Source organism: Lolium perenne, chromosome 1 (genome assembly GCF_019359855.2).
Source record: "Lolium perenne isolate Kyuss_39 chromosome 1, Kyuss_2.0, whole genome shotgun sequence".
NCBI lineage: Eukaryota > Viridiplantae > Streptophyta > Magnoliopsida > Poales > Poaceae > Lolium > Lolium perenne.
This window is the reverse complement of record NC_067244.2, coordinates 153,380,273-153,405,047: the sequence shown is the minus strand read 5'-3', so window position 1 is coordinate 153,405,047 and position 24,775 is coordinate 153,380,273. Positions and strand designations below refer to the sequence as shown.

Below are 24,775 nucleotides of genomic sequence, written 5' to 3'. Positions count from 1 at the left end.
CAAGCATGAGAAGGGAGCAAGGGAAAAATATGAAGCTAAAACCTCTCAATGAGAAGAACAAGAAAATAGAAGGAAAACTCTCATAGGCTACGAGTACACATCCAATGGGAAAAGTGGAGATGAGGAAAGTAAGTGGGCGTGGCTTGTTTGGCTCTCGCCGAATCTAGGTCGCTATTCAAGTATGATTACACCAAGGACTATGCACCCACCACCAAGAATTCTTCCCACAAATGCCCCATGGCAACAGGAGCTAAGGTGATCACTCCCCCTTCATTCTCTAGTATCTTGGATGATAATGATGGGGATGAAAGTTGTTTTGCTGCTAAATTGCATAAACTAATGTGTTATCTTCGTGCTGAAGCTCGAGTTCAACTCAACTACTTAATGGATACCACTGTGTCATGCAATGAATCCATTGATGACTTGAATGCCCATATTGAGGATGGAAAACCGAGATTCAATCTCATCAAGCAAGAGCTCGTCGAAGAGAAGAACACTAGCTTTCTTCTTAAACAACAAATTGAAACTTATGAGCTTGGTAAACTAAAGATATGGATACTCCTGATAGATCTCTTCTGATGGCCCAAGAGCTTGATGCTTTAAAGAAGGATCTTGAAGTTGCTCATGCTTCTCTCACTAAGGACCATGAGCACCTTGATAATTCTAAAAATCTTATCAAGGGTGAGTTCATGAAGCTTCGTGAGAATCATGACCAATTCCAGGACATCATGAAAAAGCTCCAAACACATTAAATGACCATATTTTTGTTGAAAATATTGCTTCTGGTTCTAACTCTATGGTTGACCAACAACTCATTTAAAAAAAATAAGCTGAAAGAACAACTTCATAAGGAGCATCTCACACCCACCAACAAAGGAAATGGGCTTGATGAGATCCTTGCTCATCAAAAGGTGAGAGCTCCAAAGCAAGGTCTTGGATATAACCCAAGAAATGACAAGAGTTGTGCCACTCCACCCAAGAAGGCAAATATTGTGCAAGAAGGGCACAAAGTCGATGGCAATGCCAAGAAGGATGTTGTGAATGGGGAGGGGGTGCATTAGGGCAACCCCAATCACGAGTTTGGATATAGAAGCGAATGTATATGCTAAATAAAACTTAAGGTAGATGAAATGCGGCTAACAACAGGCACTGAAATAGCGGTGCGCTCTGGAACAACTCCACTCTAGTTCTGGGAGTCTCATCCCTAACGGCCAAACCTGATCGCCCAAGGCTAGGTCTTGTGTTTTTTACCCAAATCCCAACCTGAAAGCCCAAACTATCCCAACAAAAACATGTCTTCCCCTATTTTATGACGAAAAAAAGAGTACATTTTTATATCATTTTCTTGAAATTCATTTTTGATACAAAATAGACATAATTTCACTCTTTTCGGATGGACAGGGCCAAGCTCCGGCCTGGCCCTTTTAAGTCGGGCTTTATCGTGCCTGGCCCGGCCCGAGAGATGCCCCACTCCTATCTGCACCACCACCTGTGTAACTACAAGCGAAACAGTACACGGACCTAAACGTAAACTAGCCGTGGTGCGTACAAAAGGACACACGGCCAATACAAAAGTGCCGCTACAAAGGGGCCCTTTCTCCCAAAACCGGAGCATATCCCCAGCAAGCAAAACCTCGCATCAGCAAAGAGAAAGTGAGCCAGTGCCCCAAGCAACCTTCCTTCCTCCACTCCTCCGCACGCGCCGCCATACCCCATACGCACCAACCCCAAGCCAAGCCAAGAAGCTCTCTCTTCTCTTCCTAGCTTCCCACTCCACAAGCACAAGAAACTCGTGGCGCGAGCGCCGGCCAGCATCGAGATATCGACCATGTCAGCGTCGCCGGAGTTCTACAAGCCAGCGCCGGTGTTCTCGCCGACGCCGTGCAGCTCGCCGCTGCTCCTGCACGGGGAGGCTGCCGCCGGAGCGAGCGTAGGTCAAGAAGGGGCGAGCGGCGCGTTGGAGGAGCAGTGCTGCCGGACGCCGACTGGCGTGGGGAGCGAGCTGAAGCAGGTGGCGGCGACGTGCCCGCCGGCGCCGAGGAAGCCGCGGGCGCCGGTCGCGCCGTGCCGGAAGCGGCTGTTCGAGGTGGAGGTGTTCAGCCTGCGGCTGGATGAGCTGGAGCGCCTCTTCTGGCGCCCGCACGCGGCGCAGCCGCAACCGGCGCCGCAGCCCGAGAAGAAGGTCAAGCGCCGCAGGGTGGCGCCGCCGCTCGCCTCGCCGGAGCCCTCGGCGAGAGCTAGCTAGCTGGCTGGCCCGTCGGTAGCTAGCCGTGTCCAGGCCAAGTGGTTTTGGCTTGCCCGTCGGTGCAGTAACAAGCAGTATAAGATTCAGTACTGCGTTTTTACTGCCGTACTTGTTCTCTATGCTACTACTCGTAGCTGCTGCTAATGCTTCCATTAATCAGTTCACAATAGTAGTTCGTGCACGGTAGTAGTATTAGTAGTAGTAGAGTAGCTAGATATGGTAGGCATCAGCAGTTCTTGCTTTTTACTGTATGTGATACTAGTATGGTTGGTCAACAGGTAAGGAGTAGTAATAGGTTGAAATTTCCTTCCATAGTGTAATAGTAATAGGTTTAGATTTCATTTCATGGAGTGCAGCCTGTATAAATGTGTAATGAGAAGCTTATCGATGCTGTATCTGCCTATGTACACCAGTGACCAGTCTCTCATTCCCAATACAAGTTATGCGTCTACTTATTTATATTTTTATATATTTATCAATTTATTTATTTGTTTATCGTGTTCTCTTTGTTTTCTCTGAAACTTTCAAGTATGTTGCTATCGTGCTTACGGCAAGCTAGACGAGGAGAAATTTTCTGATTCGTGTAGGAATTTAGCAATTTTCTATGGAACTCTGGCTTCTTCCTTGCACGATGGAGGGCTGTGGTTGGTGTGTCCGTGAGCAGTCTCGTACGCCGGCTTCTTCGTCGTCTTCGTTCGTCGTTGTGGGATGTTCTGACGCCGGTGGAAGATGTTTGGTGACGTTTGATTGTAACATCAGTTCTTAATGGGGTTCTACTCCTTTCAGTGGATACAAAACAATCGGTTTCATCTTTAAAAAGAATCTGACCCTCCACTAAGCGGCAGTCTGCAGGCGAGAGGAATCATTCTGCAGTGGTGAGAGTAGTAGCAATGATACGTTGAGGGTACGGTCTTGTAACTTTTACCGAAGTTTCTGCAGCTTTTGACGTCGCTGCAGGCTGGTGTTTTGAGGCGGAATGATTTGGCGACTGGTGCCAATGAATGTGTTGGGGGAAGTTCAGGGACATCGCAGGTGGTTACTGGCAGTTCTGTCCAGGAATAGTCGAAGTGGAGCCGCAGATGCTGCGAGAACTTGGCTCCAGGTGGTAAATCTGCTCATGTCGTTGTAGCCTCCCATCATATGACGTCCGCAAATAATTCTCTTCCAGTTTCGTTTTGCCCTACCTGGAACACTATTTTGGGGGATTTCCTCACCACAACAGCGACAACAGCACGAGCACGACGGCCATGAATTGGCCATATACATGTTCAACTTCTATATGGATGAATTACGGTCTGGATAGGGTTATTACAGTTATTGAGATGTTAAGGCTGCAATAAATACAATAATCTGCTGCATTTACTGTATCTGTATGGCGCACTTGTCCGATATTTAAGACATCTGCAGCAAGTTAAGGACATCGTGCACATTCATAACAGATGATGATTTGTATTTATTGAGACGATGCTCCATGTACGGTGTACATACACTACAGTTTCTTTGCTTCCGGTTACTACCCCAACTAAATTATGATACAATGTTGTCTCTTAAATATACACCAAAGAAGGATACCGGTGTTAGCATCAAAATGGCAGGAGGGTGAAGGAATTGACAAAATCGATGAGAAACACAGCTCTATATGCAGCTGGAGCAAACAAAAATGAAACAGTTACAGACCGCCTTCGCCTAGGGTCCTGCCTCAATCCTCTCGATGGTTTCTAACCTCGTTTTCCTTTTCCATCCTTTCATGGTAGCAACCAGGTTGACCAACCCAACAACCTGAGTCTTGCTGTACTCCTGCAGAGTTATACAATGACAGACAGTGTAAATAGTTCACATTTTCAAATAAAAGATTAGCACATAGTAAGATCAGTTGCACTCTTACTGGATGAGACCGCGCCCAGTGAACATACTCCGTCTCGGGCAGATAATAAGCCTGTTTGATTGGCAGAAGAACCGTTAACAGCAATGACGTTTGTCCATATCCCCTTATTGATGGGATATGGAACACATAAAGTTAAATGTGGTCATCGTCGGATCTATTCTTCAGGCAAATGAAGTGATGTCATTAAATTACTGGTATGTCCATGAGGATTCAACTACATACCTTTACGAAAGTATCCACAGTTTGCAGCTTTGGCCTAACATTTGACGATACAATGTGTTGCAGCCCATTAATTAGTACCTGAAAGAACAGCAAAACTGTTACTACTAAATTTACTTCCATGCCTACATTTCACGAAGGACCACTGCAGAAGATTACAACCTGAAGGTCAAGTGACATCAATGCACGTCCTTCGTCAGTGCACCTTTTCACTCTGGAGAGTCCTTCAACTAAAACTTCTGCAAGGCTCTCTATGCCATACTCCAGCAAGAGCTGTTGGAGCTGAGAAGAACATAAGAATTTTAATTGCCTTTAATGTCGGAACATCATGAAAAGAAGTAAGGAACAAAGAAGATTCTTGCATTCTACAGAATTCCAAAACTAATTAACACCCACATAAAAAACAAAGTCCAATCAGACCAAAGAAGAAATTATTCATTTAATTCGCTCAAACTAACCTCCTTAGAGATTCCTCCATGGTCCAATCTTGTTTTGTAATGTTTGAACTCGCCCAATAATAAATCAACGTACCTGGAGAAAAGAGGCCCAAAAAATTACGAGTGGCACTTCCAGAGCATCGATGCATTCATCTTCGTAGTACAAGGAACTCAATCGGATTTGAGTAACACGTGAATGCAATAGTAAAAAGTGTAGTTGTATCTGCACCAGGTAATTTAGCAAGAGAAAGGAAGGAGTAGCATATTGCCACAGAACTCCGCCAACATTGCGTGTAAATCAATAGATTAAGATATGTGGATGGATAAAGGAAAACAACCACAAAGGATGTGTACTATTTCAGAAATGTGATATCTATATGAGCAGGAGTATAGGATGGAGCAAGGTTAAAAAGACGGTAGGTGTTAATTAAGTGTTTTGCCATCACCTAGCACTTTGTTAGCTTAGGCGCGCATGTGCGTTCTGTATGGACAGAGCAGCTGGGTGGGTGCCTAGGTAGCTTAGGCACGCACTTGTGTGTTCTGTACGGAAAGAGCAGCTGGATGGGCTGGGAGGCCTGAGAGGATGAATGTCAGTACGACAGAGAAAAAGGTAAGAAAGAGAGTAGGAGGATGGAAAGCTAGGCCCATTAATTTAGAGCCCATCTGGCCCATGGAGGTTACTGCATTAGGGTATAGAGGAGCAGCAGCTGCTGCCAACCAGTACAGGAGCAGCCTCCACTAAACAGCAGCACCAGCGACGAGTAAGACCCGCCGCCAAGTAGAAGCTACGTCGTCCTCCCTCCGTTCCCCATGCAAGCTCTTTTCTCCTTCATTATCGTCGATTTCTCATCGGAGAGGGTGACTACTTTCCCGAGATGCCGATTTCTTGCTAGAGGAGGTCAGACCTTGCAGCCACTTTATTCACCGCCTAGGGCCAGCACTTATATGCCTAAGCAAGTGCCTCTGTTTGAATTTTCCGATTGAGTGCCAAACCAGGGTTCAAGGGAAGCATGCAAAAAAGGCTATAGAGAGATTCAGAACAATATTTTCCATGCTATTGACATTAAGGCTGCTTAAACTAGCATACCCATTGTGCTCTATGCCAAGCTCCTTGACTTCCCATTTAGCATTTGCTATCTTATCTGGGTACCTGGAAAGCACATTTGGCAGGTGAGCTGATAGCATATACAACTGCGATTGAAAATATTAAATGCAGTAGCTGAGCAAGATACTGTTCCACAGCACTTCTAGAAGTATCTGTGTCTCTGGAGATGCCCATCTCCCAAGTTATACTCAGCCCAAAGAAATTGCGATAGATGATTCCAGGGGATTTACGGAGACTTGAAGATTTCATCTAACATACCCATTAATATGCAAAAGCATCCGTGCACTTGTCCTATGGATGTGCTCAGCCAAATCGGGAACAGTATCCACCTACAAACAAAGATAATAGAAAATTTCAACATTTACCATTGCATATTTGTAACCTACATATTAGAAAATAACAAAATGGACTTGGTACCAAATACAAGAGCAACGATAGCCAATAAATTTACCAGTGTTCCAAAAAACTCTTCGACAACGGAGGTGCTACTTTGAGATAACACGGAATGTAGATGGGCTCTAGATCTGTTCAAAACTCGAGCAACCAAAGATAGTGTTTCGGCAGCTGTGCATCTCTCCTGCAAGGAAAGGACAAGTTTCAGATATGGATAGGCAAACGAAGATAATAGAACTACAGAGACTGGATATAAGACATACATTTTTATACTAGTGTGAAGAAAAAAGCTAATAACAGCATCATGGCGCTATAAAAACCATATGTCCAGGCACAAAAATGACCTGCTAGCCAATTTAAATGCCCAATGAAGCAGAGGGGACCTAGTTCATTACAGAATGGTTTATATTGATGGTGAGGCAAACATTCAAAGACTTAGGTAAGGATATCATCATAAAGGAGTCAAATCAGCTAATGCCAACACCTCATACATTTCTCCCAGTCCTACAGTAGTAGATGCTTTCCACTGTGCCATTTTTTCCTCCATGATACAATCATCCATCAATTTGAGCACGAAAATCATTTGCTGATAATATTTGTTTCTCCCTTCTGCCCTTGACTTTTTCCACCATACTCCAGTTAAAGCCAACAAGGACTCTACACTCCTCACAATCCACAAGTAACTTTTTCACAAGGCTAAAACGATACTTAGTGCCCCGTCCTCACATTACACAGCTAAAGAAATTGCTTTCCTAACAACCAGCAGCTATAACTTCTTTCTCAGATTCAGAGTCAAATATAAGCTAGTTAACATGCTGAAGCCAAGAAAACATCAAATAAGTTCCTCATGTTGTCAAACTTCATTCAGCATGTTCAAACTCTAAAAGCTACATGAAGCAGTGAATTAGTAGACGAGACCAGAATTCCTATGAGCAAGCTCAAGTCAAATGTGTTGTTTGACAGGACAGAGATTTTATGATGAGTGTGGTCCAGTTAAAAATACAGAAAAACATGTTAAAATGCAAATATATAAGCACTGTGATGTAAAGCCAGTAGCTACCTTTAAACCATAGGAGGTGAACATTGAGCTCGGAGGCGCAGTAGGCATCACATCCATTTGAGAAATAGTTGAATTCATCGATAAAGGTGATGAAGATGGATACAAACTGTTCTGTGGTTTGATCCACTGATCTGAGTCTTGTGTTATTTTTGATAAAGCTGCTTTAAGCCGAACTGAATACAACACAAGCATCAGAAAGGACATATGAGCTTTAAATCAGCAATCATGTATTTGTAAACATTAATCACAAAGAGTCATGAGCCAGAAAAAAGTCAGAAAAGACACTCCCATACATGATTGGGAATCAGGTAACGGCTTGCCACTTTGACTCCTGTCCTGAGACCCAAATGTCTCGTATATGTGGTGATAAAAGATGCCAAAAAGTTGGAAGATACCCTGGGAAAAAATGCGAAGTATGAACAACAGAAACCACAAACTTCATGCGCATTCAGTTTACCAGTTACCATAAGGAAAATTTATTGACATATAACCAACCTTAAAAAGCTCAACATTGACCATTTCCAGTTTTTGCATAATTCTGGCATATTTGTCCATCATCCTGATTCCAGTGAAGAAGTGACAGCTTAGATTCGGCAGTTAAGTTAGGACTTTCCTCAAGTTAACATACATGAATATTTGATACCTTAACAAAGAAAGTGATGATCCTGTCTGCGAAGAAATGTCTCCATCTTTCCAATGTGAAGAATTGCCTTTCACAATTTTTGTTTTCAATGTCCTACTGGGTAATTGGCTATCTTCATCAATGAAATCAGCGAGAAGGTCTTCATTTTCTTCATCAAAAGGTGAATTATTTCCATTTCCATGGACAGAATTATTACCAGCTGATGAGCTGAACAGCACATTATATTTAGGGGATTCCAAGGAGCCATTCTCGATCTTCAAAGAAAATGGGTTCTCAATACTGAGCCAGGAAGCAAATCCGTTCTTTTGCCTCCCTTTATTAGTTGCAGTAGTTCCACTGAAACATTCTTTTGGCAAGGTAGAACTACGGCTCGTAGGTGAAATCAGTGCAGCACCATCACCAGTAAGTCCTGCTAAACTAATTATCTGTGTAGCTTCAGCTGACATTATTGTCCAAGATTCCTTTTCCAGTACCATTTTAAGTGCCTGCCAAAAGAATCACAGAATGAAACTGTTAAAATGCCACAGTGAAATGCAAAAGTCAACACTGGCCATGCCAAATGAAGAATACAGGAAAATACCAAGTAGAGCAACTAGAGCAACTCATGTATTACTAAGACAAGGAAATACCCCATTTCACAATGTGGTTGTAATTGTGCTGTTAAAAATGAGCCAGAGGGAGCCGGAAAGGGACCCCTCGGGTTTTTTTAGTTAAAGAAGCAAGAAGCGTTGTATTGTTGTACTTATTAAGGATGTCTATTAAGTATCAACTGCTCTTTGGCACATAAATAAAAGAAAAAGAAGTTAGCTCGCACCAAGATCAGCCTATCCACAAATCCCGAGATACAATGGCTACAAAAACTGTACCATGTTTCAACAGAAATTACACTCATTGTCCACTGCTATAGTTTCTAGGGTGGTTTAATAACTTGCCAACACTCGACGAGTCTCCATGTGTGGGTAAAAGTCTAAGTGTCTAACTATGCGTAGATCCAACTCACACAACACTTGATGATTGTAATTCTAATAATTCAATTGGAGTTAGTGGACATACGTATATATTTTGCCGGTGAAAGGTCACAACGTAGTTCAAACAGACAGTCTTCAACTTCTGCCGGAACTCACTAGCTTCGAACCCACAAAATGCTTCACCGGCCAAAATGAATATTGTGAGATCTTCGTAGTTCTTCAGAAATTGGTATGTGCTAGTTGAACAAACAGCTGAACAAGACAGCAAAACAGACAAGCGACTTGTTGCCAGTTGCCAAAGATTTCTCCGCCCCCTTTCAAATGTATAAGCAACAAGTTTTGTAGCATCTGTCCTCAGTTGATAGAATGGAGCATCTGCTCCTGATGTGCTAGCATCAGGATTGCTGACATCAGAAGATGGTATCCTGTCGCTCGTTGCGTCTGCAACACCATCCTGATTGACAACTGTACTTGAATGACCTCTTCCTGAATCAACTAAAGTTTCACTTGGGCTCTGAGACGTCTGCATAGAAGAAACCAAAGGTTATATGAATAACTACACCAAAAACCAGTATTCAAATGACATTGTTAACAACTCAACCAAAATATTTCATCAGATTTAGATGCAAATCTATAAAACTATGGGAATATAGAACGAATTAAACTGGACTTATTTCATAGTAAAACAGGTTCCACTTTATGATGCATTCAATATATGACTGACAACATACAAGACTTTTGCCAACTATCAGTACCATACATAGAGAAGAGTTCAAAAGCTGTTGACATCTGACACCTGTATATAAGGAGCTTCTTCAGCTGGAAGTTTCTAGAACACTGCACATACACTCAATCGACGCAGAAATTTGCAGTTTTTAATAATGGTTTAGACTAACATGGAAGTGGGTTCACTATTCAAGTACAAATAGGATCCAGGAACCAAGCCAAATAAGATTTGGAATTGCTTATGAGGCTATCACCGATCTAGATATGTCATCAAATTTTTAAAAATAAAGTTAACAGCACACTAGTAACAATTACCTTTACTTCTGGGCAGAAGCTCATAATAGCATAATATGACCGCATCAACGAAAATATGCTCTCAAGAGTTTTTAACAAGCAGGGCCGAAGTTTGGACTCAGGAACTTGAACACAAAGATCACTATATGTAAATCTGCAGAAAATAAAAGTACAGTGAGTACTCACAGAAAGTTGTATAGTTTTGGTTTTACATTTGATAATCTAAAGTATCCACACAAGATTCTCTACAAAATAGCTGGCATGACTTTATCAGTGAAATGCCACATAAATGATAGGCCATATCGCATACATCTTATACTGCTTTAGGTGATCAGAGAAGATCAATGTAAGTCAACATCGACTGGGTACACCACTATCATTTCAGTTGCAGGCTTAGCCCAGAAGGGACCATGACTTTTTTCGCAGAAAGTGCAGTACTTCAGTCTTCAGACAAAAAAAAATGCAAACATATGAAGCTCCAAAGATTTTCTTTTTATTAAAGTAATCCCAGTGTAAGACGTAAATGTGAACATAGCCCATTTAATTTATAGTTTGCTTTGCCACAAAACAAATTCTTGATCCAAAGGCTGATTAAATTCATCCAACCATACACATACATCCAGGTCACTGCATATTTTACTCAATCCAATCAAAGGAACAAAAATAAAGTGCCGAATACATACCTATTTCTCTGGGTATTATTTCCCACTTCCTGCAATATTAGAAAAAATGATAATATTGTTACGAAAAGAGTTGTTGTATTGCACAACCCAAGGGGCAAATATGTATTACAGGAAAACTTGGACTACAAGTCAATCTACTATAGATTTAGACCAATAAAATCTACTAGACCTAGACTAATGGGAAACCATAATAGCCCCTAACAAATACCGCATGCCAAGTATTAACAATGCAAAAGTACAAATTGCAAGCAGTGCCGCAAGAATATGTGAAGAAATCTAATCCGATACCTCTTCCAGCATTTCTTTCAGAACAATATGTGTTTGAGAGAGTACTTCTTGCAAAAAGAAGCTCTGCATCTTTTCGGCCATGCCACCAATGTCACCCATCAATGCAAATGCATCAATCACCTGCAGTTCATATTTAACAGTTAGAAGAATGCAACTCAAGTAAGTTTGCAAAAAATATAATTAACCAATCCAAGAGCACAAACAAATATTGACCAGGTAAATACTCACGGTTAGATAGCTTTCTTCACTGAAGGTCTGACAAACTCCCAGCAAACGGCTGTCCAATTTCTGGATTGTCCTTGCTAACCATGCCTGCAGAGCAGAAATACCATCATGGTAATAAGAAAAAGAATATGAAACAAAACCAACTGAAGGAGAAACATGGATGGCTTCATCGAATTTGATGGTGCTGAAGAGTTTCGGTTCTTTGAAACAGACCAACATAAAGCTATAGGGTGAATGTAGACTTGTTCTACAGTTTCCAACATTGAAGACGAAACATCTCAACAAGAGAACTCTAGTGAAAAGAAGTAAGAAAATCCAAAATTACCTCAATACCTCGTCCCATTTCTTGTACAGCAGAAAGGCCTGAATAGTTCTCCAAGATTTGCAAATACTCTGGCAATAATTGAAATGCCTGCAAACATTAGTAAAGTATCATAAGAAACTAACATAATTCTGAAGAAAAATACAGATTACCAACCACATGGCAAACACATATCGGGTTAAAAACTAGTAGTAAGGTTATAAAATAAAGATGTTTCTATCTCTCTTTTGTGTACAGCAACGCAGAACAAAATATAACTAGTCATGGCCAAAATTCACCCACCTGAAAGTAATTTTCTTTCTCAACAAAAGTTTCAAGCTCTATCTGCATATCTTGAGCATGTCGAAGTTCTGTAAGAACAGGAAGAACATCCTGCATTACAAAAAAAACTAAAACTTTTTATGTATAGATCCTCAATTCCACATACATAAAGCTAGTTGTAGTGAAACAAGTAGGATTCGAATTCATCAAGACATTAATAAGTCCATCCTTAAGAGCTAAGAAAATGATAGACAAAGGAAGGGTTGATCTAGAAGGAGTTTAACATACTAAGAACCTCACTATATACTACAATGGTGCTCAGTGATCTTTATGCACAAGCTGGCACCACACATATATTCAGTTAATGCAGAACATAAACACAAAACAACAGCATGCACCTACCAGCAAAGCTTGCTTCTTCTTTGATTTTACATTGACAACCAGATCCCTTGACACCTCACTCTTCGAAGAGGATATGTGCCTTCGACCGTTCTGAAATAGGAATTAAATCATAAGGGCTAGATATCCAAAAGGGGTAAAACTATGTTTGCAAAGACAAAGTTTTATGAGATAATACCATGCAGATTACGTTTGCGACCTTTAAGTCTTGTTCTAGCTCCATCACTAACTGCATCCCCTTCACTGGCCAAACAATATTATCAGAAATCTGGTTTTCATTGAAACAAAATAGTTTATAGCAGATATCTCTATTACTCATAACTACAGTGGATTAAAAGCCTAAACATGTCAAAGGATCCACCAAATAGATCAACTGACGACCAAAAAAAATGAAAATGAAGAAATAGAAAACTAATAAATGAGCTCCTGTATATTCAGACTAGACATACCCATTTCCTCGTAATGACCCATAACATGATGCGACAACCGTTCGGCAATCTTGTCGAGCTGCGCCAATCTCATAGTAGACTGCAAAAATGAAATGTGCATCGTGAACAAAATGGAATGCGGTAACAGAGGTGCACTTGCATGCAGGTAGAGTAGGGCTTCTGATGGCAATTGGCGAGAATGGTAGGATACGACAAAAGGGGGCGGTTTCATCTAAAAAGAGCATACGCTACATTCGCTAGACAATTGCTTACAGAAACGGCATATCTGCGCCGGTATGCACGCATATGTCACTCAAAAGCATGGTCTAAACAAGTTTTCTGTGATCATGCACTCGAGTGATCTGATAACCAGGTGAGTATAACTGTCCCGCTAACCTGCTTATCGAAATAGGTGGCATCGCCTCCTGCTTCCGATATATTGGCCAGAATGTACTTTATCGGGTCGAACTCCTGCACATCATTCAAACTCAAACACATCAAGCCCAGCTGGCGCGGAGCAGCTAGCAACCTGCATCTTGGAGAATGCAGCACCAACCTCCAGATAGAAGACCTCCTCGAGGTCGTCCACGGGCGGGCCCTGCGGGTTGCTCCCGTAGATCGAGACGAGGTCCTCGGAATTGGACGGCAGGTTGATCCGCTCGTGCGGGGGCAGCCCCGCGATCGCGCGGGCAGCCGCCGCCGCGGCAGCAGCTCGAGCTGGAACCTGCAGCGGGACGGTGGTAGAAAACGTGAGCAACCGCTGTCGCCGGATCCGACACGGCGGGGCGGAAAGTGGAGAGCGACGGCAGTTGGGAGGGGACCTCGGGGCGGGAAGGGGCAGGGGCGGGGGTCGGCGGGAGGAGGCCGATGGAGCGCGCGGAGCGGACGGAGCTGAGGAGCCTCTCGCCGACGCGGGAGAGGTCCATGCCGCCGCCCTGGATCAGGAGCAGGGGCAGGAAGACCAGGGGCGAGGGCCCCGACTCGAAGAGCTCGCCGCCGCCGCCGCCGCCGCCGCCGCCGCCGAAGAGGGATGGTGAGGAGGAGGAGGAGGAGGAGGGCGCTGTAGGCGGCGGCGCGTCGCCCCGCATCTCAGCGGCGCCGCGCAGCCTGGGCGCGGCGGGGGACCATGGGAGGGAGCGCCGCCCGCGGCAGCTCCCAGATCCGCCCGGGGGCTGGGGCTCGCTGGGCGCGTGGTCGGTGCGTTGGATCGCGCGGGGAAACGAGGGAGAGAGAGGGGAGGACCAGGTGGTTGGCCGGTCTGGTGGCTCTCGCGGGCGGGGATGTGAGAGTGGAGAGGACGCACACGCACGAGGCTGGTGGAAGAGAAGAGCGGTAATAGAGGAGACGACGAACGGGATGAATGATTTGTCTCGTGCTGCTTTTTCTTGCAGCAATTTTTCCGTCACAATTTTTTTGTCGTGTTTACGCAGGAGCCTAGTTTAGTCGCTTCAAAAAAAAAAGGTCATCAATATTTTACAGCAATACATGAAAATCCAAAAGTAATAAGAATACAAAAGATCTCTAGACCATCTAGTGAAAACTACGAGCCATTACTAGAAAAAGGCCTAATCATATAGGATTGCTCCACTAGCACGCGCTGTAACTGTCCGGGATAATACCCTCTATTATATTTGTTTGTGTTTTTTCTCTGTGCATCATCATGGCATATGCATCATATCATTCATGTTTTATTTAAATATAAATAAAATAATTTTTATAAACCCTATTTCAATATTTTTCTTCTCATATGGTTTTATAATAAACCTCCTCTTTTCTATTCTTGTAACAAAATCCTAGAAAAACTAACTATAAAGCATATAAAACTATTTCAAATATTTTCCATTTCAAAATTAAATGTTGTTTCTTTTGATTTTTCAAAACGTTTCAAAACCAGTTTTAAATCAAAGGGAAACAAAAGTTTTTGATAAAGAAACCCTAACCCCTCTAACCAGGCCACCCCTCCTCTTTCCCCTAATGGCCCAGCTAACCCCTTGGACCCAAACCTCCCCGGCGGCCCACTCTCTTCCCCCTCTCCCGCAGCCCAACGCCACCAGCCCAATCTTTTTTCCCTCTCCCTTTGGCCCATACCTTTTCGACCTCTTTTCTTCCCCGTTATCGTCATCCTCCAGAGAGAGCACGGGAGGTACGTGAAGCCTCCTGTCGATGTCTGCCAACCACCACACCAATCTCCACCTGCTCCCTCCTTTTTCCCTCCCTTAAATCCCCATCATCAGCGCCCCAAACCCTAAAGCCCTCCTCTCCTCCCTCGCGCCGCCGCCCCCATCTCCCTCTCTTTTTCATCTCCTCTATGAACACATCTGAGCGTCACCGCCACCTTCTCGCCATGGAGCCACCGCTACCGTCAACCCCTCGACGTCCTGATGCCACCGACGAGTGCGCCCCGTCTTCCTCTACCTCCTACTGCAAGGAATCGACCCCGCGCTCCCCCAGTCAACGGCAAAATCGCCGATTCCTCACTCCGACTGCCGGCGTCTTCTTCAAATTTCGGCGAGCTCCTTCCTCCTCCGTCACCGACGACCACACCAACGTCTCCCTGGTACTCCGGCATACCTCCTAGTCATCTTCCTGCGTCGTTCTGCTTCCGGTTTGCCGTGTTCGATGCGGTGACCGTCTCCTTCCGCCGTAGGACGTCGACACCGGTGACCCTCCGGTGGTTACCCTTTGACGACGCCACCTCCTCCTGGACCGCGCCGACGAGGCGCACTTGATGCGCTAGCTCGCGCTTCCTGGAACGGCCGGGGACGCCCGCGCATGACGCCGCCTGTCTCCGATGGTCACCATCTTCCGCTGTGCACGCGCACGGTTGGCCACGTCGTCATCCCCGTCATCGTCCACGTTGACCTGTGGGCCCTCTCCGTCAGCCTCTGCGGCTAGCCAGCACCTCGGTGAGAAAACCCCCCCAGATCCATATATGTTCAACCTTTGCAAAAGGCCCCTGCATAGTTTTCAGCATCAACCCGCGGTCCTACCGCTGATGGTTTTCTTGATAACCCCTGTATGTTTTGAAAATCAACCCGGGTTCCCTCCCTGGCAACAGTTTTGTTTTCGGGTCCTTATCTATTTAAATAAAATCTACTTTCTAATTTAAAATGATAATAAAACTAATCTGTTAATAACTTTTAATTGGTAACTCAAAATAAAAAATGTTGTATATGAAAATTGATCAGAAAAATGCAAGGATCATGAATATACCATCCATTCATCTGTCTGCATCTCGCATCATGTCGTGACGTGATAGTTATGCATGATCACCTAACATATATGCGAAGTATTCGGAATTCCAATTAGGTTTTCCCCGCTTTGTTAAATATTGAAGTAGCGCACCCCTACCATGTTATGCCATGTTAAGCAACCTTTAACTTTGTCGGTAGAAATGCAACTCCAACCTAATTTGTTTGTCTAGGGTTCCGATCCCGCTTAATTGGATAAGTTGCATCGCATCATCGTTGCCATGCCATGCATATCATATCTCGATCATGTCGGTTATTTATCCGTAGTTGTAAGTTTGCATCCGTTGTTTGTTGTAGCACTTGCTTCTTCCCGGATAGGGTCATAAAGTGATGATGTGAGATACGACGAGTTCTCCCACTAGTTTTTCGATAGCGTTTCACAGGCGAGCCCACCTCCTTCACCTATTTTACAGTTTCCTACTCGTTGTTCTCTTGGTATCCATATGTTGCGATTCTGTTGTGTCACGTGTCCTATTCCACTATCACCCACATGAGTCGTGTTAAATATCTGCTACCTATCGTCGTTGTTTGTTGGTTGATCCTTTTTGCGAGTTGTAGCGCATGTTTAGGAATCTGTTGTTATCTCTATATATGTTGGGTTGTTGGGAGGTTATTGATACGTCTCCGACGTATCGATAATTTCTTATGTTCCATGCCACATTATTGATGTTATCTACATGTTTTATGCACACTTTATGTCATATTCGTGTATTTTCTGGAACTAACCTATTAACAAGATGCCGAAGTGCGCTTCCTGTTTCTGCTGTTTTTGGTTTCGAAATCCTAGTAACGAAATATTCTCGGAATCGGACGAAATCAACGCCCGGGTTCCTATTTTTCCCGGAACCATCCGGAACACCCGAGAGCCGCCGGAGGAGCCACTGGGGCCCCACACCACACCCACGGCGCGGCCAGAGGGGGGCCGCGCCGCCCTATGGTGTGGGCCCCCGTAAGCCCTCCCGCGCCGCCTCTTCGCCTATATAAAGCCCCTGGATCGAAAACCACGATGCGTTGGACGAAACCCACGTAAACCTTCGGAGCCGCCGCCATCGCGACGCCAAGATCCGGGGGACAGAGTCTCTGTTCGGCACGCTGCCGGAGCGGGGAAGTGCCCCCGGAAGGCTTCTCCATCGACACCGCTGCCATCTCCACCGTCATCTTCATCACCGCTGCTACTCCCATGAGGAGGGAGTAGTTCTCCATCGAGGCTCGGGGCTGTACCGGTAGCTATGTGGTTAATCTCTCTCCATGTACTTCAATACAATGATCTCATGAGCTGCTTTACATGATTGAGATTCATATGAGTTTTGTATCACAATTCATCTATGTGCTACTCTAGTGATGTTATTAAAGTAGTTCTATTCCTCCTGCACGTGTGTAAAGGTGACTAGTGTGTGCACCGTGTGGTTCTTGTCGTAGGCTATGATCATGATCTCTTGTAGATTGTGGAGTTAATTATCATTATGATGGTATTGATGTGATCTATCTGGTTATGTTGATCTATCTTACACTATAAGGTTACTTAAATATGAACAAATTGTGGAGCTTGTTAACTCCGGCATTGAGGGTTCGTGTAATCCTACGCAATGCGTTCATCATCCAACAAAAGTGTAGAGTATGCATTTATCTATTCTGTTATGTGATCAATGTTGAGAGTGTCCACTAGTGAAAGTCTAATCCCTAGGCCTTGTTCCTAAATACTGCTGCGTTACTACTGCTTGTTTACTGTTTTACTGTGTTACTACTGCTGCAATACTACCACCATCAACTACACGCCAGCAAACTATTTTCTGGCACCGTTGCTACTGCTCATATATTCATACCACCTGTATTTCACTATCTCTTCGCCGAACTAGTGCACCTATTAGGTGTGTTGGGGACACAAGAGACTTCTTGCTTTGTGGTTGCAGGGTTGCATAAGAGGGATATCTTTGACCTCTTCCTCCCTGAGTTCGATAAACCTTGGGTATCCACTTAAGGGAAAACTTGCTGCTGTTCTACAAACCTCTGCTCTTGGAGGCCCAACACTGTCTACAGGAAAGGAGGGGGAAGTAGACATCAAGCACTTTTCTGGCGCCGTTCTTGCAGGAGGAAAGGTAAAAGGCACTCATACTTCGGTTCCAGGTAAAGTACTTTTCTGGCGCCATTGTGTTTGTGCTCGAAGCTATTTCCTTTAGATCCTGCAATTGCATCTTTTTGTTTCTTGTTTACACTAGTAAGGCATAATGGAAAACATCTGTGAGCTCTTTGTACTATTTCCTGAGTCAAGACATGAATGGTTTAATGCGAAAATTAAAAAACCCATGGAACATGTTAGCATGAATACTTTGAACACCATTGTTGCTAATGATATGGAAAATTCTAAGCTTGGGGAAGCTGGTTTTGATGAGCATGATCTTTTTAGTCCACCAAGAATTGAGGAGGAAATTTACTTTGATGATACTTTGCCTCCTATTTATGATGATTATAATGATAGTAGTCTTTTGTTACCACCTGTTATGGAGGATGAATTTGATTATGATTACAATATGCCTCCTATATTTGATGATGAGAATAATAATGATAGCTACTTTGTTGAATTTGCTCCCGCTATTACTAATAAAATTGATTATGCTTATGTGGAGAGTTATAATTTTATGCATGAGACTCATGATAAGAATGCTTTATGTGATAGTTATATTGTTGAGTTTGCTCATGATGCTACTGAAAGTTATTATGAGAGAGGAAAATATGGTTGTAGAAATTTTCATGTTACTAAAACACCTCTCTATGTGCTGAAATTTTTGAAGCTACACTTGTTTTATCTTCCTATGCTTGTTACTTTGCTCTTCATGAACTTGTTTATTTACAAGATTCCTTTGCATAGGAAGCATGTTAGACTTAAATGTGTTTTGAATTTGCCTCTTGATGCTCTCTTTTGCTTCAAATACTATTTCTTATGAGTGCATCATTAAAACTATTTGAGCCCATCTTAATGGCTATAAAGAAAGAACTTCTTGGGAGATAACCCATGTGTTATTTTGCTACAGTACTTTGTTTTATATTTGTGTCTTGGAAGTTGTTTACTACTGTAGCAACCTCTCCTTATCTTAGTTTTGTGTTTTGTTGTGCCAAGTAAAGCCGTTGATAGAAAAGTAAGTACTAGATTTGGATTACTGCACAGTTCCAGATTTCTTTGCTGTCACGAATCTGGGTCCACCTCCCTGTAGGTAGCTCAGAAAGTTAAGCCAATTTACGTGCATGATCCTCAGATATGTACGCAACTTTCATTCAATTTGAGCATTTTCATTTGAGCAAGTCTGGTGCCATTTTAAAATTCGTCAATACGAACTGTTCTGTTTTGACAGATTCTGCCTTTTATTTCGCATTGCCTCTTTTGCTATGTTGGATAAATTTCTTTGATCCATTAATGTCCAGTAGCATTATGCAATGTCCAGAAGTGTTAAGAATGATTGTGTCACCTCTGAATATGTTAATTTTTATTGTGCACTAACCCTCTAATGAGTTGTTTCGAGTTTGGTGTGGAGGAAGTTTTCAAGGATCAAGAGAGGAGTATGATGCAACATGATCAAGGAGAGTGAAAGCTCTAAGCTTGGGGATGCCCCGGTGGTTCACCCCTGCATATATCAAGAAGACTCAAGCGTCTAAGCTTGGGGATGCCCAAGGCATCCCCTTCTTTATCGACAACATTATCAGGTTCCTCCCCTGAAACTATATTTTTATTCCATCACATCTTATGTGCTTTGCTTGGAGCGTCGGTTTGTTTTTGTTTTTGTTTGTGTTTGAATAAATTGGATTACATCATGCTTGTGTGGGAGAGAGACACGCTCCGCTGGTTCGTATGAACACATGTGTTCTTAGCTCATAATATTCATGGCGAAGTTTCTTCTTCGTTAAATTGTTATATGGTTGGAATTGGAAAATGATACATGTAGTAATTGCTATTAATGTCTTGGGTAATGTGATACTTGGCAATTGTTGTGCTCATGTTTAAGCTCTTTCATCATATACCTTACACTTATTAGTGAAGAAATACATAGAGCTTGTTAAAATTTGGTTTGCATGAGTGGTTTCTCTAGAGTCTAGATATTTTCTAGTAAGATGTTTGAACAACAAGGAAGACGATGTATAGTTTTATAATGCTTGTAATATGTCTTTTATGTGAGTTTTGCTATACTAGTTCGTGCTTGTGTTTGCTTCAAACAACCTTGCTAGCCTAAACCTTGTATCGAGAGGGAATACTTCTCATGCATCCAAATCCTGAGCCAAACAACACTATGCCATTTGTGTCCACCATACCTACCTACTACATGGTAATTTTCTGCCATTCCAAAGTAAATTGCTTGAGTGCTACCTTTAAAATTCCATCATTCACCTTTGCAATATATAGCTCATGGGACAAATAGCTTAAAAACTATTGTGGTATTGAATATGTAATTATGCACTTTATCTCTTATTAAGTTGCTTGTTGTGTGATAACCATGTTCACTGGGGACGCCATCAACTATTCTTTGTTGAATTTCATGTGAGTTGCTATGCATGTCCGTCTTGTCTGAAGTAAGAGAGATCTACCACCTTATGGTTAAGCATGCATATTGTTAGAGAAGAACATTGGGCCGCTAACTAAAGCCATGATCCATGGTGGAAGTTTCAGTTTTGGACAATATCCTCAATCTCATATGAGAAAATTATTAATTGTTGTTACATGCTTATGCATAAAAGAGGAGTCCATTATCTGTTGTCTATGTTGTCCCGGTATGGATGTCTAAGTTGAGAATAATCAATAGCGAGAAATCCAATGCGAGCTTTCTCCTTAGACCTTTGTACAAAGTGCATAGAGGTACCCCTTTGTGACACTTGGTTAAAACATGTGCATTGTGATGATCTGGTAGTCCAAGCTAATTAGGACAAGGTGCGGGCACTATTAGTATACTATGCATGAGGCTTGCAACTTGTAAGATATAATTTACATGATACATATGCTTTATTACTACCGTTGACAAAATTGTTTCATGTTTTCAAAATAAAAGCTCTAGCACAAATATAGCAATCGATGCTTTCCTCTTTGAAGGACCATTCTTTTACTTTCAATGTTGAGTCAGTTCACCTATTTCTCTCCACCTCAAGAAGCAAACACTTGTGTGAACTGTGCATTGATTCCTACATATTTGCATATTGCACTTATTATACTACTCTATGTTGACAATATCCATGAGATATACATGTTATGAGTTGAAAGCAACCGCTGAAACTTAATCTTCTTTTGTGTTGCTTCAATACCTTTACTTTGAATTATTGCTTTATGAGTTAACTCTTATGCAAGACTTATTGATGCTTGTCTTGAAGTGCTATTCATGAAAAGTCTTTGCTTTATGATTCAGTTGTTTACTCATGTCATTACCATTGTTTTGATCGCTGCATTCACTACATATGCTTTACAAATAGTATGATCAAGTTTATGATGGCATGTCACTCCAGAAATTATCTGTGTTATCGTTTTACCTGCTCGGGACGAGCAGAACTAAGCTTGGGGATGCTGATACGTCTCCGACGTATCGATAATTTCTTATGTTCCATGCCACATTATTGATGTTATCTACATGTTTTATGCACACTTTATGTCATATTCGTGCATTTTCTGGAACTAACCTATTAACAAGATGCCGAAGTGCCAGTTCCTGTTTTCTGCTGGTTTTGGTTTCAGAAATCCTAGTAACGAAATATTCTCGGAATCGGACGAAATCAACGCCCAGGTTCCTATTTTTCCCGGAACCATCCAGAACACCCGAGAGCCGCCAGAGGGGAGCCCTGGGGGCCCCACACCACAACCTGGCGCGGCCAGAGGGGGGGCCGCGCCGCCCTATGGTGTGGGCCCCCCAGAAGCCCTCCTGCGCCGCCTCTTCGCCTATATAAAGCCCCTGGATCGAAAACCCTGATGCGTTGGACGAAACCCACAGAAACCTTCCAGAGCCGCCGCCATCGCGACGCCAAGATCTGGGGGACAGGAGTCTCTGTTCCGGCACGCTGCCGGAGCGGGGAAGTGCCCCCGGAAGGCTTCTCCATCGACACCGCTGCCATCTCCACCGTCATCTTCATCACCGCTGCTACTCCCATGAGGAGGGAGTAGTTCTCCATCGAGGCTCGGGGCTGTACCGGTAGCTATGTGGTTAATCTCTCTCCATGTACTTCAATACAATGATCTCATGAGCTGCTTTACATGATTGAGATTCATATGAGTTTTGTATCACAATTCATCTATGTGCTACTCTAGTGATGTTATTAAAGTAGTTCTATTCCTCCTGCACGTGTGTAAAGGTGACTAGTGTGTGCACCGTGTGGTTCTTGTCGTAGGCTATGATCATGATCTCTTGTAGATTGTGGAGTTAATTATCATTATGATGGTATTGATGTGATCTATCTGGTTATGTTGATCTATCTTACACTATAAGGTTACTTAAATATGAACAAATTGTGGAGCTTGTTAACTCCGGCATTGAGGGTTCGTGTAATCCTACGCAATGCGTTCATCATCCAACAAAAGTGTAGAGTATGCATTTATCTATTCTGTTATGTGATCAATGTTGAGAGTGTCCACTAGTGAAAGTCTAATCCCTAGGCCTTGTTCCTAAATACTGCTGCGTTACTACTGCTTGTTTACTGTTTTACTGTGTTACTACTGCTGCAATACTACCACCATCAACTACACGCCAGCAAGCTATTTTCTGGCACCGTTGCTACTGCTCATATATTCATACCACCTGTATTTCACTATCTCTTCGCCGAACTAGTGCACCTATTAGGTGTGTTGGGGACACAAGAGACTTCTTGCTTTGTGGTTGCAGGGTTGCATAAGAGGGATATCTTTGACCTCTTCCTCCCTGAGTTCGATAAACCTTGGGTATCCACTTAAGGGAAAACTTGCTGCTGTTCTACAAACCTCTGCTCTTGGAGGCCCAACACTGTCTACAGGAAAGGAGGGGGAAGTAGACATCAGTTATCACATGCTATATCTGTACGGGTATATTGCCCCTATGTGTGGTTTTGGTAATCAATGACAACTCCTATGGACTAATGTTTTTCATTGAGTTTATATGAAGGAATATTCCATAGGTACTACTTGCTCTCCATGTGTTGGATTCAAGTATGGATGCCATGAAGATAAAGATATACCTTGTGTATTGGCATCAAGATCATCGGTATGAAGATATATATATGTGATATGATCAAGAAGAAGAAATGAAGATGGAGTTCTTATGTGGAACTCAATATTAGCCATGCTCTATCTTAAGTGAGTATGTGAAGATACAAGGTTGAGTTAGGCAAGTTCAAGATGTGCATCTCAAGTGAATCACATGCTTGAAGCTTGCCGTCCATTTGGTGATAATAGACTTGTGAAGATATGCATCAATGAAGCTTTCCCATCATAGTGTATGGGGGGGCATTTGTGAGTCTTCACGAAGCAACATTGGTCAAGTGTGGCATTCCGGCTTGAGTGAAGCTTGAAGAGTTATCATCAAGATCAAGCGGGATGCGCAAGGCAAAGGTATGGCCTTGCTAGGTTTTCCTTTTACCGGTCTCAAGGTGGATGTTGGGAGACCGGATTATAGGATAGATAGCCGCACTATTAAGAGGGGCTTTCGGTTAAGTAACTTGATCACATCGTCTTAGGGAGCTCAATCCTTTGCATACTTTGCATATCCTTATTGCTTCTTGGTGTTTCTCTATGTGAGGTTCTTGAGCTTGTTGCTAGCTTTACAACAAGCCCAAGTTCATCGAAAACGGAGTTCGCATGCATCTTCTATTGCGTTTTCGAGGTTGGGTGATTTTACCGGTTATTCATGATATAAGGTTCTACCCTTTTATATTCATGATAAAATCCCCTCCTACAGTTTCTTGTGTTTGCACTTTCTATTGGATAGCATTTGTTGTTATCTTTCCAACGAAATTAGTTTCATGTCAATCGGAGTTCGGGAGCAATAGTTATTAAAGAAAAAGGAAAAGGAGAAAATATGAAAAGAAAAAGAGGAGGGGCAGCCGGTTGCCGCCCGGCCTGCCAGGCCGCACGCCGGCCCACCCGGTCCGTACCGGGTGCCAACCGGCCCAGGCGCCGGTCCGCATCTCCCAGCCCCGGCAGCCTCCCCGGCCCAGCCGGATCTCCACCGGCCGCCTCCCCGCCCGAAGGCCCACGCGGCCCTGGCGCGCCCGCGCGTCCTCGGGCTTCCTGCCGCCCGCAGCGGCCTCCGCCCCGTCCGGTCGGTGGGCCGGCCCGATCGGACGCCTGACCGGCCTCCCCAGCCCAGGCTCGGTCGGCCGGCCTGCTGGCCGGCTGGGCATCCTTTTTTGCCCGTTTTTCTTCCCTTTTCCTTGTCTTTTTTCCCCCAACGGTTATTTCTTCTTCCCCCACTATAAATACCTTTCTCCTACCTTGAGACAACAACTTCTTCCCTTTTCTCTCACCTCCATTGTTGCATTTGAAGAAGTTGCTCTCTCTCTTGCTCCCCCCCATGATTCTTGCTCATACTTGAGGATTTGAGAGAGGAGATCTAGATCTACACTTCCACCAAACCAATTCTTCTCTAAGTGAGGGAATCTCTTGGGATCTAGATCTTGGAGTCTTTGGTTGACTTTCCCCCTTGTTCTTCCGATCCAATCTCATCCTAGCATTCGTTGCTTTGGTGGGATTTGAGTGTGAAGGACTTGAACACCTCCGGTGTTCTTGCTTTGCATCATTGCATAGTGTTGAGCTCTCCACCACGATTTGTTCGAGTGAGAGACCGTGAGCTTGTTACTCTTGGAGGGTGACCTCCTAGTTGGCTTGGTGGGTGTCCCGGTGATCTCTTCGTGGAAGATTGTGAAGGGGCCCGGGCTTCTCCTTCGTGGAGCTTGTGAAGTGGTTGTGGAGCTTGCCATCTCCGGAGCGGAGGAAAAGCTACCCATAAGGAA

The 24,775-nt window shown here is 43.5% G+C and overlaps 2 protein-coding genes across 3 annotated transcripts; one reads left to right on the top strand and one right to left on the bottom strand.

Annotated features, from left to right (window-relative positions):
* The first annotated feature begins 1,572 nt into the window (after positions 1-1,572).
* LOC127308252 (cyclin-dependent protein kinase inhibitor SMR1-like) lies at positions 1,573-2,700 on the top strand. The gene has a single exon (XM_051339039.1). It carries the CDS (start codon positions 1,829-1,831, stop codon positions 2,243-2,245), a length of 417 nt encoding a protein of 138 aa, XP_051194999.1. The 5' UTR covers positions 1,573-1,828; the 3' UTR covers positions 2,246-2,700.
* Positions 2,701-3,674: 974 nt separating this feature from the next.
* LOC127308243 (uncharacterized) lies at positions 3,675-13,918 on the bottom strand. 2 transcript variants are annotated; one of them, XM_051339017.2, is made up of 25 exons: positions 13,403-13,918; positions 13,138-13,305; positions 12,978-13,052; positions 12,603-12,681; positions 12,332-12,396; positions 12,157-12,246; positions 11,776-11,865; positions 11,497-11,583; positions 11,175-11,258; positions 10,947-11,066; positions 10,659-10,687; positions 9,997-10,129; positions 9,041-9,478; positions 7,988-8,472; positions 7,840-7,903; positions 7,638-7,740; positions 7,345-7,517; positions 6,343-6,468; positions 6,150-6,220; positions 5,874-5,936; positions 4,808-4,880; positions 4,512-4,631; positions 4,353-4,430; positions 4,131-4,181; positions 3,675-4,042 (listed from the first exon to the last, which is right to left on the bottom strand). In XM_051339017.2, the coding sequence occupies exons 1-25, from the start codon at positions 13,667-13,669 to the stop codon at positions 3,932-3,934; spliced, it is 3,243 nt and encodes a 1,080-aa protein (XP_051194977.1). In that variant the 5' UTR covers positions 13,670-13,918; the 3' UTR covers positions 3,675-3,931. The 2 variants fall into 2 exon arrangements, with proteins under 2 accessions (XP_051194977.1, XP_051194991.1); XM_051339031.2 differs by lacking the exon at positions 13,403-13,918 and having other exon boundaries at positions 12,332-12,391; positions 13,138-13,202.
* Between the last annotated feature and the right edge of the window lie 10,857 nt (positions 13,919-24,775).